At 37.5% G+C, this 19,249-nt stretch overlaps 1 protein-coding gene across 1 annotated transcript in view; it reads right to left on the reverse strand.

Moving 5' to 3' along the window:
- Positions 1-2,527: 2,527 nt before the first annotated feature.
- Positions 2,528-19,249, reverse strand: part of LOC106066378 (thrombospondin type-1 domain-containing protein 7A-like) — a 259,155-nt gene continuing 242,433 nt past the window's right edge. The window contains exons 27-29 of the mRNA XM_056003832.1: positions 18,666-18,875; positions 14,582-14,669; positions 2,528-9,416 (exon numbers count right to left, since the gene is read on the reverse strand). Of these exons, the coding sequence (XP_055859807.1) occupies positions 7,580-9,416; positions 14,582-14,669; positions 18,666-18,875 (2,135 nt within the window). The 3' untranslated portion in view covers positions 2,528-7,579. The remainder of the gene's footprint in view (positions 9,417-14,581; positions 14,670-18,665; positions 18,876-19,249) is intronic.

The following is a 19,249-nucleotide window of genomic DNA, read 5'->3' on the forward strand; positions in this document are numbered from 1 at the left end:
ACCTTCATGACATTGTGCTACATGACCTGTATGACCTGCTTGTGCTACATGACCTTCTTGTGCTACATGACCTGCGTGACATGCATGATCCATATCACCAACAAAACATGCGTGACCTACATGACCTGCTTTTGTTACATGACCTGCGTGTCCTACGTCAATTGTATTGACCTCAGCCAAAAAAAAAATGCGAAATAAAATAGAATATCTTATTGTATCTTTTTTAAGGTACCCCAGACTAGAATGTATATTGTTGTAATTCCCCTCATACCGCGCATCTTTCCTTCTAATGCACGCTTGGTGTGCGCTGGTCCAATCGAGTCAGGATTTTAAATTGAGCCTCCTTGTTAGAAAACTTAAAACTACGCGTTTTATCACTTTTAGACATAGATTTGAGATGAGGGCGTTTATAATATACAAAGTAAAGGGAAAGAACGTTGTTTATAAAATACAAATTGAAGGGAAAGAACTGCGTTTATAAAATACAAAGTGAATGGAAAGAACTGTAACTAGATGCCCAAACACTACACGATCTGTTAGATGCCTTATCTATCTTATGATAGCAAGCATTTTCAGATGTATTTAGAATGTGCCATTTATATAGGTGGATTATTATAATTTATTTCTTGGTGAATACAATAAACATGATATCAATAATTGATAATTATGCGCGGTGGCAGAGTGGTTAAGCGCTTGGCTTCCGAACCTAGGGTCATGGGTTCGAATCTCGGTGAAGACTGGGAATTTGAAAGTCTGGATTTTTTAGGGCGCCCCTGAGTTCACCCAACTCCGATGTGTGCCTGATATAAGGTAAGGGCGGTTGGTCCTTATGATGGCCACATGACACCCTGCTCGCTAACTGTTGGTCAAGAAACAGATGACATTAACATTATCTGTCCTATAGATTATATGTGTTTTATAGGCAAACATCTATTTTTTTTTTATGTTATCATATAATTCATGCAACTGGGTTGTGGTATGAAGCTAATGTTTCCCATTCGGTAAGATAATCTGAATTCACCTTTTTTAGTTTATGTTACTTTGTTATCGTTGAAAAGTACGTTAACTCGTGTTAGATCTTATTGACGTCAATTGCTTTGAGCCATGCCTTACCCTACACATTCCAACATATGAATGCTAGAAAGTTGACCTTGTTTTTGTATTAACGATACCTAATGGATTTCAGTTTACCCCCATATCATTTCTTTTATCGGTTGCTTGCTTGTTCTTAGACTCGTCATAAAATAGTGCAATCTAGAATATATTGAATTACGCCCGCGGCGTAGCATACGCCGCTATTTAGTGACGGGTGAACACTTCGTAGAGAAATATATATTCAGAGAAGATTACTTGTTCTAACCCCCCCCCCCACTCCCCCTTCTTTTTTTTTTCTGAGCCGCGCTCTCTGTCGCCACGAAATTTACGTGCGGTAGCTCTAGTCCGACTTGCAGAAATAAAAGAGTTATCTTTCCATGACTTTTTCATCGAGGGTTAGAGAGTCGGCGTGCGTGCGTCTTGTCCAACATACTTGGGCGACGTAGAGAATTATATATACAGATAGAAGTGTTAAAAAAAATGGAAGTAATGTAGGTATCAGATTTTTTTGTATGCATGACTACAGTATACATCAGCTTTAAACTTATGTTGTTGTAATGCTCATATCTCATACATGATCGGTTCGCTCTGGTTCAATCTTTTTTGAGGTTTGTTAATGGAGGGGCAATCTTGGAGGTTTCTAGCTAACACAACTCATCTCATATCGGGATTCAAATTCTTGCCCATTTCATAGCTAGCCAAATGGTTTAAAAAGAGAGTTGGTGACCAGCTTCTTTTTGTAATCAACTGTTATGGAACGATTAGGAATTAGTTATTTGTTTCGTAAATAAGAGACATTTTGACTTAGAGACAATGACGCGACTAGTAAAAAACAAACATTTTACGATTTTTAGGAAGATTAGCGAAATGTAACCATAGAGTACTTCTGAAGGCTTTAGAGAGAGTCAGTTTTATGGATGAAGAAATTTAGCTTGACGATTCCCTTCGTTATTATCAAACTTCTTGTTCGACATTTCCTGTTATCGTCGACTAAATTATTTTGTTGGCCATTCGCATGTGTTATTGGATTTCATTATTTGAGTGTTACCTCCTTTTGACTTATCTGCATAATGCACAGACAAACAACAAACTCAGAGACGTGAGCGCAAAAGGGTTAATTTCATTATATTAATTTAATCACCAGACTTGGTCATAAACAGACCAATACTAGTATTTAAGATGATAATTTACTATTTGAGTGTTACCTCCGTTTGACTTATCTGCATAATGCACAGACAAACAACAAACTCAGAGACTAGTGAAATCAAAAGGGTTAATCTCATTATATTAATTTAATCACCAGACTTGGTCATAAACAGACCCATACTAGTATTTAAGATGATAATTTACTATTTGAGTGTTACCTCCGTTTGACATATCTGCATAATGCACAGACAAACAACAAACTCAGAGACTAGTGAAAGCAAAAGGGTTATTCTCATTATATTAATTTAATCACCAGACTTGGTCATAAACAGACTCATACTAGTATTTAAGATGATAATTTAATCAACAGACATGCTGAAATCTATAGTACAATCACACATTCCATTACAACATTATATCGTTTGAGTAATCTGGAAATGTCATAGACCTAATGTAAAATGAAAATAAAAAATAAAAAAAACTTGTTGTAACATTGAAATGAAGTCTGCGCATAAAATATAATCCCTGGCATGTCAGTTTAAGGCAAAGTACTGATCAATCTGCATTTTCTCGCGAGAACTACTTCACAGAAGCGGAAGGATTCAGTTTTTGCTGCTTAAAAAAATAGATATTCTACAAGACAGCTAAGGATGACAGCCAGGAGTGTGGCTATCTTCTAATTTTGTCTTCACGTGGCAATCGTGCTCAAATTCCATTTTAATAACAAATTATTCACCAAAAAATCACGGCAGACTTAAAAAAAACAATAAAGTTTGACATCAACAAATTGATATGGATTTGTTTTGTTTTTAAAGTTTTAGATTAACGAAGCTTGAGAAACTGAACAGAATAAAATATCGTTTAAAATAATGAGTAAACATAGAAGATTGGTTATAAAAACATAGGTACCTTATGAGAATGGTGATTGGTTATAATAACTTATGTACCTTAAGTGAATGGCGATTGGTTAAAATAACATATGCACCTTATCTGAATGGTGATTGGTTAAAATAACATCAGTACTTTATGTAAACTCCACACATTGAAGAAGTGTTTCACTATTAAATGGGCATGTCAGTGAGAAGGGGTAAGGCACAGTGTGCAAAGATACACCAGGCTTACGTCACGCCATGCTCATACATCATGCCAATAGACATTCGTGTGTAATTAAGACATTGGCGTAGTCCAGGGAACACAAAAGACTGTCCATTCTCCGCCACTGCCTTTACAATAACACAATATAGTAAACTATACTTCATTCATTAAAAAAAAAAAGAAGCATGCCACAAATTATAAACAGCGAATTTAAGACATATGACAACATCAAGTTTAAAACAAAATACATTACAGAATAATCACGTAGGTTCTATTACATAAAACAACAACTTTAAATTTAACATGTTAAGCCAAAAAACAGATGTCCTATAAACTATAAATTGTTTCTAGCAAAAAGAAATGACTCCCCCTCCCCCTGCAAACAACGATTGTGACTGGATGAGTAAAACTTTTCAATGCACACCTGAGTCTTCTTAAACTAAAATTCTGGACTCATCTTCAATCTTAAGATTATCTTCTTATATAATAAGTTACAGTTTTTTCTTTAAAAAAAAAAAACAGTAAGGCCTTCTTTTCAATCTTAGCAGAAGTTGCTTAAATCGCCGTGTGGTTCTATTTTAACAAAGCCTATATTAACTCACTCCGTCCGTCTGTCTGTGGAATCTTTTACACTCTATTTTAACAACTTTCAATTCTCGGATCAAGTTAAAACTTCGCATAATTATTTATTTTCAATAAAATATAAATCAATAAAAGGATCAACCAATGAGTTAACCAATAAGCCATAATAGATTGAATAGTTTTATCTAGAAATGTACTAAACTAAAGGAGGATATGCCTAATGTAAAGACTTTGGCTCTTCACTAAAAATTTTGAAATAAACTTGCTAGGCGCATCCGCGCTGTGTCTCATGCCAGTAAATCAAACGGAGGTAACACTCAAATAACGAATATGTTTCGGAACATTAATTTATTCAACTTATGAATGAATAGGACCTACATGCGGAAATACCCGAAGATGAATAATCTGTTCAAGAAATATTTTCTAGTTCTCTAGCAAATTTAAATTATTTTTTTTATACTTTAAAAAATTATAACGGTCAAACTAGAGTTTTCCCAATGTGGCCAACGAGCTAGTAATTCTTTTCTCAATGATATACATTAGCTGTGAAATCTCTAGAAAAATATTTGGAGCCATTTTCGAGAACTGCGTCCACCCAGTTTCCATGAATGTGACACTTGATAAGAAGTAGGGTAAAACATTATAACGGTTAAGCCAGAGTTTTCTGAGTGTGGCAAGCTAGTCGTTCTTTTTCCCATCGATATACATTAACTGTCAAATATCTAGGATAATCGATAGAGACGTTTTCGAGAACTGCCCATCCATTCCGAATGAGCGACTTGAATAGAGATACTGAAAAAAGTATTTGTTTATAGTCCACTTTTTGTTAACGACAAACCGTCCGACTCTTTTCTTTGTAGACATGACTCTCCTTTCTGTGGTCTCGTGTTTTACAGACTAGCCAGCTTATCACTACTGCCCCTCTTCCCACCTTTTCAATTCTTCCCCCCCACGAAGACATGACCGGAAAAGCAACAAGACTAGAGTTGTTCCGCCTGTCCCCCCCCCCACCCGATTCCGAATAGACGGATCCTACAGTTGGATACATTGTCACGTAGTTACCTCCCTTTGCAACTCTCAGACAATTCTTGGTAAATAATCACAGATGCGATTCAAGTTTAATTAAAATATAGGACCAACAGACAACAACAGACGACCATGCAGCAGCCTCCATGCCTTTTGTCCGTAGTATAAAGTCAACGAAATCAGAATGAAACTATGGTTCCTATCAGTTTTCTTTTTTGTAGGACTTAGTCAACACCTAAAAGTAGGTCAATCATAGGCCTGGCATTTATTACATATGTTCTCTAAACCTAGATATCATCAATTATTTGTAGATTTAAAAATAATATTTAAAAACGCTTATGTAAGGGAAAGTACCGCACAGTTACCGCCACATAGCTCAGTAATGCAAGACTTGTCTTCCTTTTCTACATACAACAAAATTGATTAATTTCCATTAAATAATTAACTAATAAGTTAATTTTAAAAAAAATTGATTTGTATATTGCCTTCGACAATGAATATTTGTAAAATTTTTAACTTCATCTGAGAATGTAAAGTCAGAGAAATGATATGCACAGGATTTGTGCCAAACCGACAAACAGTTGATATAAGCTTCGCTATACAATATAAACAAAATTTTCAACCAGTTATGTACTATAGTTTTATTGAAAACATAATCTCATTATCCGGATATAAATAAAAAATAAGATGTTTTTATATAGTTTTTTTTTCCAATTAACATTAACTCTTTCTCTCCGTAGTTATTTTCCTCGCTCCGATAGAATAATTTATTTTACCCATTTGTATTTCACTACCCTGTTATGATTAAATTTTAAAAAAACTTTTTGTTTGTTTTCAGAAAATGTTATATTTGGTACCGAATTATAGGGGGAATGCATGCTCTTTTTCAACAAGACAAATTACATTTTAATGAATCCAAAAATCAATTTTGTTTTTAATGGGGTCAAATCAGCGATGGTATCGTCAATTGGGAGAGAAAGAGTTAAAATGAATAAAATAAGAAAAATATACAACTCAAAGCTATGTTCTTTTATTTTTTTATATAGTGAACTATTCTTCATTGTTGAGAATGTTATAAACTATTATCACATTGATTAACACTGGAGAGTAGTGAATATTTAAAAAAAAAAATTATCTGGGGTTAAAGTGCCAGGCACGTTCTTGAGTGCATAAAAAAAAAACAAGCCAAATTAAATTAATTTCAGAGGCCAAAAAAAAAAAAGTCACATTAAACTAAAATAACAAATTACTAAGCTACTGGTCATCACATAAAGAATTCATTCAATTGAAAAAAGATTATGCATTCAGAAAAGCATTTCTTACAAAATTTACATTATTTATTTGGTAGCAAGCTTATATTCTCCCTCCGTCAGCCTATCTGGCACACATTTTGTACATCTTTATTTCTCCCGCTTCCCATTCTCAGATCACGTGGAAATTATGCGGAACTATTTATAGTCAATAACAAAACACGAATCGATTAAAAAAAATGAATTAGTTCATCGTTGAGTGGTTAATAATACATTTTGTTTCGTATAGAAAAAGGAGTTAAACTTTGTATTATTGACAGATATGGCAGTGATTTTTGTGGTTCTTCCCCTTGGATACAGTTTTTTTTTTTTTTTTTTTTTTTTTTAAGTCTTATAATTTGCTTGTTATGCTATTTCGGTCTGAATAATTATACTGGTATATAATTTTGACTAAAATATTATATATTTTTTTAATAAAGTGTTAAGTGAAAAAGACCCACTGTATTTTATTTGTAAGAAATTCACAAAAACTGATAGAAATTAAGGTAACAAAAATATTACATCAGCATTTCGGATGGCTCTTAATAGAGTTGGCTAGTTAGACAATAATTATCAAGTTTTCCGATGAGAAATTAAGACCAGCCAAAAGATTCTTAACTGATTTGTTTACAACTAATAGTTAATCTTGTTTGGCTGAAAGATATACAGAACTATGACAATCTTTTTTTTACAGTAATAATTTATATTGTATTCGTCCACAACTTCATTCAATGTGTACTATATAAATATGATACATAAGATATGTACAAGATATTACTATATATAAAATATATAAACGAATGCAATATTCCATACAGGAACGTAATACAATCTAAATGGAGAGATATATATGTACCAGACATTTGAATGAATCTTCTCGGGAATGTATCCTGTTGTTTTATATTGTTCTTCACTAACAACTAACAAATATTCGTTGGAATATATCTGGATATAAATAAATACAATCGTTTGAAGACAATTCGAAATAAAATTAACATCAATTTAGGCAATATGAACCAGTTTTTTTAAATCAAACATGTCTATACATAGTCGTGAGTATATCGCTTACGGGACAACAGCATAATGTATTTCAGATAGCATACAAAATATTTTGCACAAAATAAAGAGCCATGAAAATAAATTATGTAGAATTCTTAAAACAAATGAACAATCAAAAACAACATCAAGAATTGAATAAACAGTTGAATAAATGCAGTACTCTAGTTTGATATCACATTAATTATGTTATATCTTTTTTCCCTAAATAATAAAGTGCTCTGTTTCTTTATTATTTCGACGGTACAGAGTAAAAAGTACATAAAGTTTTTTATGTATTGTACTACGAATTACACGGATGTTTCCATCCCACTTATATTAGAGTGTTGTGACAGAGTATCTGGGGAGCACAGTAAATACAGTCCCACACTCGGACTTCCAAGGTCCTTTTTGCTGCAAGGACTTGGCGTGGGGCACTCGTTCCCAGACTCCACCGAGGTCTGGACATGCAAGGGCGAGTACCCTTTAATGTAGGTAGAACTTCCGGTTCGGATTAAGACGTCGTTGTTCTCCAGGCTGAACTCCCCTGGGCTGACGGTCCTTGACCTCGGGATGCTGGCGTGCCCCGAGTCCTGGGATGCTTTCTCCAGGAGAGGCAGGTTCTTTCGGGACCTCTGTGCGCTGTGCACGGCACTGTCTGGCAAGGACGCAAAGGAAGGAGATGTTGATATGGGGTGGACTGCGTCCTTATGTGGGCGGGACAATCTAGGCAGGTTCGTTGACCCGGAAATAATGTTTTGTTTGTGTCTCATCTGCTGTGATTCCGAAGGCATTAGCGCAGAAACGGAAGTGGATAAAACGTGATCTGCCCCGCGGTAATAAGGTCTAGGTGACCTTGCTGTTCTTTGGCTACACATAAGGTCATCCAGTGAAGGGATTTGATGGACAGGCCTCTCCAGTACGTAATAGCAAAGCTCGTCCACACTGGAGCCTCCGGACGGAGTTCTTTCATTTCTAATTCCTGCTGGACTCTTGCGGTAATGAACGACGCTAGGCTCTTGCAAAGAACTGTGGGTATGAAGGTCGTTAAAGGTGGCGTTTCGCTTGGAAGATAGGGCAAGAAGTTTAGATTTAGAGTTCAAATTTGAGGATCTAGGCTGGTGGACCATCTGATGATATGGCCTGATTGTTTCTAGCGCAGGTTTTTTCACTTGGCAGCAGGCGGGTTGAGCTTCAGCAGCGTCCTGGCTGACAATAGTCTCTGCAGTGTCTCCGAGCTGCAGGCTGCACTGAGAACTCTCCTCTTGCTTGCCCGAGATCAAATCCGACGACATAGCAAGAGATTCGGAGCTGGAGCAGCAGGACGTGTGCGTCACAAGCCTTAGGTCCTCCCTGGTCCCTGCGTGAGGGATGCAGACGTGACCTCGAGGAGGGGACACATCCTGAAGCAGTACCTCGTCACCAGCGTCTGTGGCCCGGCTGAATTCCGTGTACACCTTGGAACGCTTCGCCATCTCAAGGCTGCGTGGGTGCGTCCTGGACAGCATGCAGTTATGGGACTGAAAGCTGGAGTTAGTGGAGTAGTTGGAATTGTCATAGGATTCCACGTTGTCTTTGAGATTGGCGTAGGTCAAGGCGACGGTCTGTTCTGTCGCGTCTGAGCCGTCCCCGCCACCATTCATCACACAGACAGTGTTAGAGTTAGAACCGTCGTCGCATGCAAAGCACTGGGGCAAAAGTCGGTGCAGGCGGTGATAGCGCCGGTTAAATTTGACAGGGTTAGTTCGGTCATGCATGGGTGCACTTACTTTTGTTCTGGTGAAAGCCGATTGGCCAAGCAGGGACGTCGACGTGACGTTGTTGGAGGCGGCGCCGGCCACTGGAGCTGAAGTGCAAATGATTGGGCCGGGCGACACTACGTCTGGAATGTCCTCGGGGTCAGGCGATGTAAGCGGAGCCAGACCGTGGTGGGAATTCTGGGAAGGGGGAGACGGAAGTTCTCTGTCCGACAAAATGGCGGCCTCTTCGGAGTCCACGTGGTTTATTTGTTTGTAAAGATTCTCAGACCTTGTCATCCCTCTGCTGTTTCCTTGCAATGACCTGACGCTATGGATGGTGCCAGTTGTCGACCCTTCTCTTGAATTCTCTCCCTTGGGTCTAGGCCTGGGGCCGGTGCGGAACAGCTCGCTACAAATGTAAAAAACAGAACAACGTGTCATTAAAACATATCTGACTTGTCATCGTCATTCATTCATTTAAATCAGTGATGCACAGACTACGGACCGCGGGCCAAATCCGGCCCGTAACGTGGTACTATCCGGCCCTCAAAACTCCGGTTCATTCTTGAGCCGCGCTGGATCGGTTCCACTAAACTCGACCATCTGTCAAGTTGTGGGGGCCCGTGCCATGCGAGCGGGGTATTTAGACGGGCATCACACCGAATGAGGCTGTGCACCACTGATTTAAATGTGTGAATCTGTTTTTTTGCAATCAACTAACCAATGTCATTCCTAGCTAAGGAATTGAGAGGCTATACAAGGATCCTAGTCATCCCTTTTTAAAGTCCGTAACACAAACGAGGAGACTAGAAACGGGACCACAATGACTATTCCCCCTCCCCCCTCAAGATGACCACTGTAAAAAAAAAAAAAAAAAAAAAAACACAGGTCACAAGGTTCTCAGGGTTAGCAAAGACCTTCCTTCAGGGAACAGTACCAGAAAAAAAAAGAAAAAGAGGTAGACAGAGAAAGCAAAGGGTAGACAAGATCAAAGAATGGACGGGCCAGTCATTAAAGAGATTTTAGGCAAAAGACAATGAGGAATGGAGAAAGACGGTCAACAAATAATATATGGTGCCCTAACAGTTCAACAGACAAAAGGATAGGTGAAGTTGAACCATAATAGTATTGAACACCAAATAACAAAGTTCACTATATTTATATTTTTGGTCAATATTTCTGGGCTAGTCTAAACTACTGGGTTTTGAGGAAAAAGAAAAACATTAAAGCTTATTTCACTCGAAATGATTCACTCGAAATGATTCACTCGAAATGATTCACTCGAAATGATTCACATAAAAGGATTCACAAAAAATAATTCCAACTTAATGATTAGCTTGAAATAATTCACTTGAAGTGATTCACTCGAAATGATCCACACAAATTGATTCATTTGAAATGATTCACTCGAAAGTATTCACTCAAAATGATTCAAACGAAATAATTCACTCGAATATTCACTCAAAGTGATTCCCTCGAAGTGATTCACTCAAAACGTTTGACTCGAAATGGTTTATTCAAAAACGATTCACTTGAAATGATTCACTTAAAGCAATTTCCTTGAAGTGATTCACTTGAAGTGATTCATTCAAAACGTTTGACTCGAAATGGTTTATTCAAAAACGATTCACTTAAAGCAATTTCCTTGAAGTGATTCACTTGAAGTGATTCATTCAAAACGTTTGACTCGAAATGGTTTATTCAAAAACGATTCACTTGAAATGATTCACTCGAAGTAATTTCCTTAAAGTGATTCACTCAAAACAGTTCTCTCAAAATGATTCAAAAGAAATGATTCACTCAAATTGTTTCACTTAAAAGAATGCACTCCAAAGGATTTACTCAAAGTGGTTCACTCGAAATGATTCACTTGAAATGATTCACTCAAAATATTTTACTCGAAATGATTTACTAAAAGATATTCCCTCGAAGAGATTCACTTGAAGCGATTCCCTCAAAATGATTCACTAGAAACGATTCGTTTAAAATGATGCCTCCCATTACTTTAAAAAACTTTGTAGGAAATGCTCTTGAAAGATGACATTGTAACCCTTCTTATTTAATTTTTATTCGAACAAAAAGTAGACTCTTGATACTCCAACACTTTCTAATCCGATCCAGTAATTCAACACAGGGTCGACCTAAGTTCATGTATTTAATCATCAACATCATCATCATCATCATCATCAAACTCCATTTGAGTGAGGGCTTGAGAGGCTCAAATCCTCTCTTGCAAAAGCCCTGGACAGAAACCCTGCTGTCTTGCGTAGTGTATACACGTCACCATGTAATTAATAGATACTGTAAAAGGCCCGCACATGTAATTTTCAGAATGTATGCAGACTTAAATTCTAATTTACTAAATTATGTGAATGCTGAAATCATATTTTGTATTTTTAGATCAATACATTTTCCTTATCTCGTCTATAATCTTTTTTTTTTTGAAGTTTTGAAAGTCTAAGAGTACAACAATGAATATAATTTTCTTGACATATACTCTTAAACACTTAGGAAGTACAAAGATTTGATAATCCGACGTTTTCGTTAATCCGACAACCGTCCGTCGCATAACCGTCGGAGTATCAAGAATCAGCTTGATATATGAGTTCTTTGTCTTGATGCTGTCAAACTAGCGAAAGGGGGGGGGGGCAAGATTTAGCAGCCAGCTACAGATTTTGTCAATTGTGTTTATACATCAACAATTAATGATGATGTAAGGCAATGTCTCCATGTCTGAGAAATGTCTTAGAGAAGTCTGTGAAATGTCTGTGAAATGTCTGCTTTAATGTAAACCTCGACACTTTGACTTCCGACCCTGCAGACGTTTTTGTCAGCCCAGCGTTTTGTTTAGGACTTGTTTCCAATTCTGTCACGACATGACAAGCAGCCTCTAGTTAGCTTGTGCAGAGAAAACACCCAGACTCTTTTATTTTGGCCTCCCCACATAAACCTAGATTCGTTTTCGTAAAAAAACAACAACACATGGCTGCATCTCAGATATGTGTGAATAATGATAGTTAGCTAAAATATAGTTTTAACGTATAAACACAATTCTGAAACAACCCCCCCCTTTTTTTTTTCTAAAAAGAAAAAAAAGTAGTTGCTAAAACTGGACAAAATAGATACCAAAAAAAAAATAAGATCAAAACCACAATAACACAGGACGAGAAAAACCCAAGATTGAATGAGCGAAACTGAAAAAGAGAAAAACGACAACTTTCATGCGCGGTTCAAGACATACGGAAGTTATAAATCTGGGTGAAAGACAGCGGAAACGACGTCACAAAAGATGGTGAACCAGTTACAAGTTGTTCCTTTTCTTCACACTTGTAAATGAATAGAAAAAGTGAAGGGAGAATAGAGGTCATAGGTCCTGTCAGTATGTCGTAGGATAGAGATAGGTTGACAATATGACCTCCTAGTCGGTCAATAGGTGGCATGATAGATTGATAGTATGACCTCCTAGTCAGTCACTATGTCGCATGATAGATTGATAATATGACCTAGTCACTATGTCGCATGATAGACTGATAATATGACCTAGTCACTATGTCGCATGATAGACTGATAATATGACCTAGTCACTATGTCGCATGATAGACTGATAATATGACCTAGTCACTATGTCGCATGATAGATTGATAATATGACCTAGTCACTATGTCGCATGATAGACTGATAATATGACCTAGTCACTATGTCGCATGATAGACTGATAATATGACCTAGTCACTATGTCGCATGATAGGCTGATAATATGACCTAGTCACTATGTCGCATGATAGATTGATAATATGACCTAGTCACTATGTCGCATGATAGATTGATAATATGACCTAGTCACTATGTCGCATGATAGATTGATAATATGACCTCCTAGTCTGTATGCCACATTATAATATGACTACTTATATCACAAACTAAGTATTCTTCTATCGAACCATCAAATCCACTGATGGAATTTAAGTATAATTTAATATTTATTTTAATTTAATGTATCCCATAAAGTATAATTGGTTTTTCCATGTTGTTCTCTTTAAGGCAATACTTCCTGATCATTTATTATCGTATCACTGTTTTCAATGCTGAATGCATCATATAGGCAACTTACTTTGATTAATATGGACATTTTATTGCACGCCACTTAAGTCATTAAATTGGCTTTTTTTTGTAGTAAAACAAAAGTGTGTTAACTATTTTGCATGTTTTTGAATGTTCCATTAGATTTTGAAGATAATTACATCGTAACACCAGGACTCCTGCAGGACGACGGGGAATGGCAGCGGCAGGGTTTGAACCCGGGGAAATAGAGGCGCACTGTACGACAGCCCAGAGCACATACCACACGACCAATTAGCGCACATGGATAGAAGGATGATGATAAATGGGAGGAAGGTGGTAAAAAGACATAAGTCAAATACTGATGTAAAATTAATCGAGTGATTTAGTCCACGCTAAAAATGTCCACTAAAATGTAGAGCTGTAGAGCTAAGTTGACAGAGTGTCTTGCTGTAACTTGAATGTCGTGAGTTCGATCCCCAAACAGACCACATTTTTCGTTTTATTTTTCAATGACAAATACAATATGAAACGTTTAATTTACTATAGTGTTTAAATATGATTTGATTTTTAGCAAAAATTTAACATTATATTCATCAACATCATCACCATATTCCCTTTCATTCCTCGTGAAACACACGTCACTCTCTACAACCGTGTAATACATTCTTAGGGGCATCCCAGCTCTTTCCAAAATTATATTACTTGTTGTTTTTAACGTTCCAACTATTATCTTGACACTATTTGTGTGTAAGTCCTATAGCGTGTTCAGACTTTAACTAATGTCCAACTGTTATCTTGACACTATTTGTGTGTAAGTCCTATAGCGTGTTCAGACTTTAACTAATGTCCAACTGTTATCTTGACACTATTTGTGTGTAAGTCCTATAGCGTGTTCAGACTTTAGCTAATGTCCCACTTGTTATCTTGTCACTATTTGTGTGTAAGTCCTATAGCGTGTTCAGACTTTAACTAATGTCCCACTTGTTATCTTGTCACTATTTGTGTGTAAGTCCTATAGCGTGTTCAGACTTTAACCAATGTCCAATTGGACAACGGTTCTTAATTACAATTTCTTGAACTTCCTCACTATCCCGTCCTACTGGACTTGCCATTTCTAGGACTGGCTCCACAATAACTCAACAAGAACAATATAATAACAAACAAAAAAACAACATTTAAAGCTTTAAGAAAACTTTTGATAAGTTATAATCTACCTACATAAATGCAACTTCTATAAACAAGGCCGCACTGCTAGATCAGTGGTTCCCATATTATAAATCGAGGGCAGCAAGTTCAAATCTTATAAAGAGTGAACTAACACGGGTAGAGAAACAAAAAAAACAGCGAGATTATACTATATTTATAGAATGAGCCCCCCTTGTTTAGCTGGAAGCAAATAGGTAGGAGGATCGTTCTGAGGTTTGGGAACCGCTGAGCTAGAAGTCCGTGACGACAGATAAGTCTATCTAAAAAGAAAAGTACAATACTTAGAATGGAATGGTGGATACTTACCACATGTTGTACAGAGCGGCAGTAACGGCTATGACGAAGACGGTGCCAACCACAATGACCGCGTACATCCAAATATTGGGACTCTTGGCTGTGTGCGTGGGGAGAAAGAGAGAAAGAGAGAATGCCATCTTTTGTTATAGAAAAACTCTTCAGAATAGGAAACAATCAACACAAATAGAAGTATCGGACAAACTTTGACATTAACGTGGAAAAGTAAACAGACTTTGAACTAAAGAGCTGCACACTGTTACATTGAATCTCAACAAGGATAAAAAGACTGAGCGAAGCTTAAATAATGATCTGGTTAAACGAGACAAAATATTAATTTAATAATAATAATAGTAATAATAATAATAATAATAAAAGCTCATTCCGTTTAAAATCCGCAAAACGGTAATGCATTATTTCTAAACTTTTAAAACTAAAGATCATTAATTTTCTATTACAGAAAAGATAGAAATTCCTAGATCTAGATTCGGGGCGACTTCCCTTACTGCCAGAGTTACGTACAGTACATATCAATCAATCAATCAATCAATCAATCAATCAATCAATCAATCAATCAATCAATCAATCAGTCTATCTATCTATCTATCTATCTATCTATATATAATGATTGAGAGAGAGAGAGAGAGAGAGAAATAAAGAATGAGGAATACAAAGAGGTAGTCAAGAAAGAAAGAGGTAAAAAGTGAAATGGTGAAACAGACAGGGGAGACAATGTTAACGAGTAGCAAAAATCTAGAAACAAAAGAAAAGAGAAAGAAGGAGTAGAAAAAGAGGGAAAAAAATCGGCGACGAGAGAAAGAGATAAAAGAGAGAGAACGAGATAAAAAGAGAAAGAAGATAAAAAGAGAGAGAAAGAGATAAAAAGAGAGAGAGAGAAATATATAAAAAAGAGATAGAAAGAGAGAAAGGAGAGGAAGAATGCAAGAAGAGATGAAGAAAAAAAAAGTGGAATAAGTAAAAAACAAAAAAAAAATGTAGGAAAAAAAAAGCAATAAACCAAGAAACCCAGAAACCAAGAAACAGTTCTTGTTGTGTACAAGAGTCACTAGTACATCGTACTATCCTCAGTGCTGTTACAATAGCTCTTTGACATTTGGAGAGAACAAAAAAAGGACTAGGCCAAGATTAGACACACTGAATCTATCTTCCAGTACGTGTAATTTACTTACGAGGTCCGTCTGGTCGAAGTATTACCAGGTGTACAATTGATTTTCATCTATTTTTTTTTGGTCTCGAGTTAGCAGAAATGATTATAAAGGTCAACAAAGGCGTAGATGGCCTATTTTAACGAGGAGATTTGGGGCCAAGTGCAAAACAGTTGTTTTTTTCTTACATATTTATATCGGAACGGTATGACCCACACATAATTTCTCACCTCTCCACGCAGCTGATTTATCCAAAGGCACGGCAAGTGCCAATACAGTTTGGGATCAGCGGCGTCGCAGGTTCTGCCAGTGTGTAACACTAAGTGCTGCAAACTGCCTAAGGGTCACCGACTCCTGATTTTTCCTCAGGGTATACTCCCGAAACCGTTCCCATGATTGGGTATAGCTGCAAGGCGGCAGAGGTTTGAATTCTAAGTTTTCCTTCGAGTATGTGGGTAGCCATCCGACTCCGCCAGACTCAATATCTGACCCACACGTGAAGGCTTGACGTTTGACTGGTTCTGCAAGGTTGTCTGTGCCGGAAGTGGTAATAGATATAAGCACTCCACTACCTATAAAATACTTCATAAGGATATGCGTCTCAAATAGCCTCTGACCAATTTCTAGACTCTTTTCTGAGTCTTGTCAAGCCGAATTTAGATTTATTTATTTTTCACTTTGAAAAATTTTAATGGTCAAACTAGAGTTTTCCCCGTGTGGCCAACGAGATAGTAATTCTTTTCTCAGCGATATACATCAACTGTTAAATTTATCGGAAAATCATTAGAGCTGTTTTTGAGATCTGAGATGTCTAGGTTTCTGCTGGGTCCAAGTTCCTGGATCCAGGTTGCATGAAGGAGTGACTGGAATGGAGGTATTGGATAACAAAAAAGACAGAGGTAAGATAAACGGGTGGGAGATAGGGCATACATGGAGGATCTCAAAGGAACAAGAGGCAGAGAAGGCAGGATGGACATGGGCCTAACTGAGGACACTTTGTCCAGATCAAACCCGATGGCAAAGTACTTTTGCGAGACTATTCTCCACTGTGAGTCAATACTATTAAGGGAAGTGTCTTAATAGGAGGCGCGGTGGCTGAGCGGTAAAGCGCTTGGCTTCCGAACGGGGGACCGGGGTTTGAATCCTGGTGAAGACTGGGATTTTTAATTTTGGGATCTTCGGGCGCCTCTGAGTCCACCCAGCTCTAATGGGTACCTGACATTAGTTAGGGAAAAGTAAAGGCGGTTGGTCGTTGTGCTGGCCACATGACACCCTCGTTAACCGTAGGCCACAGAAACAGATGACCTTTACATCATCTGCCCTATAGACCACAAGGTCTGAAAGGGGAACTTTACTTTTTACTTTAATATACATGGGTTGGATTAAAACTTTATTTTGTGCATTTATCACGCAAACACAGGTTTTAAAAAGTCTTTATTTAATAATGAATTGATTCTATGCCATTAACAGGTGGGCTTAACAGTGGACGCCACTATGGAAACCTCCAGACGTTTCAACTTGCAGGTTTATCTCTTTCTGTGTCACTCGCTTTTGTAGGACCTTTGCAGCATTGTAATGTGGATTTATTTTCCTTTAGTTGTGAGATCACTTCTTAGAGTTCGCCTTATAGTTCTGGTGTTGTTGAGTACCCTTATTCGTCTTTTAAAGTTGTACTCAAACGTGTGACACTTCATTTATTCAAAGGGAAGTATGCTGCTAACGCTGTAAATATTCTCTTGCACAGTACTTCTTCCACATATCATGATCCTACTCACTCCCTCTCATGAGACCCCCCTTCTCACGAACGTTTAAACTATCGCGAGACGCCCCTGCGCCTATCTATTACTTCTAATCTTCTTTGCGGAAGTCTGGAAAATGCCAAATTGAAATAAAGAGGGAAAACTCTTGGTTCTAAAAAGTTAAAAAAAAAAGGAAACTGAAATCGATAAGAGACGTCGTTACTGAAGATTGAAATGTTAGAGACGCAGAACGCTGTCAAGAAAATATTCTCTTGCTCGACTGAAAGGAGGGACCAGTTCTGAATCAAGTGTTCTGGGATAACGATTGGGGAGAAGGAAATTATAGGACAACACTTAAAAGATCCTTCCTTGAAGCATCACGGTATACATGGGGAGCGCGGGGGGAGAGGGGATGAAAGATAAAAATTAGTTTTATTTGAAAAACCACGTGGCCTGGAGAGCAGACGGGGGACAAAGGTCAATCGATGATGGATTAACGACTCTTGTCTGAATGTTTGGTTAGCTGTGGTGAATCCCAATGTTGGTGTTCCCTAACTGGCTGTGTGTTTATGCGCTCAGGACTGTAGGCACGGTGGTTTCAAGCTCGAGCCCCGATTACATTCTTTCCTGTCGACGTCATGGCATTCTTGGCAGAAAGAAGAGAGTGAGAGAAAAACAAGCAAAAGAAAAAAAAATTACTTTAAAAAAATAAACAAAGCTTATATATGGGGAAGAACCGCTAATTACTGCAATTTATTTGAAAATGGCAAGGTTTTGCTCGCTTTCTGCTATATAAAACAAAATGAATTAACTAGTTCTTATAGATTAGCTAATTGGTTAATTTTCGTATTGATTTATGTATTTGTCATATACTATGAATAATTACGCAAAATTTCAACTTTGTCCGAGAATGCAAAGTGGGAGAAAAAAAATATCAAAACGTAATAATGGGATTAAATCCATATATACATCAACATCCCTCATTAATTAGCTCTAAAAAGAGATATAGAAAGAGAGAGATGATGATGATGATGAAATATTATAATGTTCAATAGTCTACAATAGTCTATAACTGTATAATAATAGGTGTATTCTGGATTCCCTTTCTTGGAAAATAAGCTTAGCTCAAGTCAAGACCAGCCTCTCCTACTCATCCTCTCAAGTAAACTAACTACCAAACTATTGACTCACCCATTTCCGCCTTGGTGCCTGTGGACGCATCCCCAGTACCCGTGATGTTCATTCTGCAGGATCTGGCGGTGCTGTTGAGGTTGTACAGAGTGTACTGACCAGACCCGGGGCAGTCGCACTCGTTGAAGTCGCTGCAGTAGGCCGGACTCACACACTTGGGGTTGTCACACAACAGAGCCTCTGAAGGACGCAATCTCTCGTCACAGCCTCCTGGGAAAACAGCGATACGTGAATGACTGAACATGCACCCCTGAACATGTATAATAACACAGCAGGCTAGTAAATGGCAGAAAAAGTCAACCTGAACATGTATAATCACACAGCAGGCTAGTAAATAGCATAGCAAGTCAACCTGAACTTGTATAATCACACAGAAGGCCAGTAAATGGCAGAACAAGTCAACCTGAACATGTATAATCACACAGAAGGCTACTAAATGGCAGAACAAGTCAACCTGAACATGTATAATCACACAGAAGGCTACTAAATGGCAGAACAAGTCAACCTGAACATGCATAATCTAAATGCAGCACTTATTTATCATTGCTTGTTCTAAAATGAAATAGTCCCGAATCACACTCAAG

This window comes from Biomphalaria glabrata, chromosome 11 (genome assembly GCF_947242115.1).
Source record: "Biomphalaria glabrata chromosome 11, xgBioGlab47.1, whole genome shotgun sequence".
Classification (NCBI taxonomy): domain Eukaryota; kingdom Metazoa; phylum Mollusca; class Gastropoda; family Planorbidae; genus Biomphalaria; species Biomphalaria glabrata.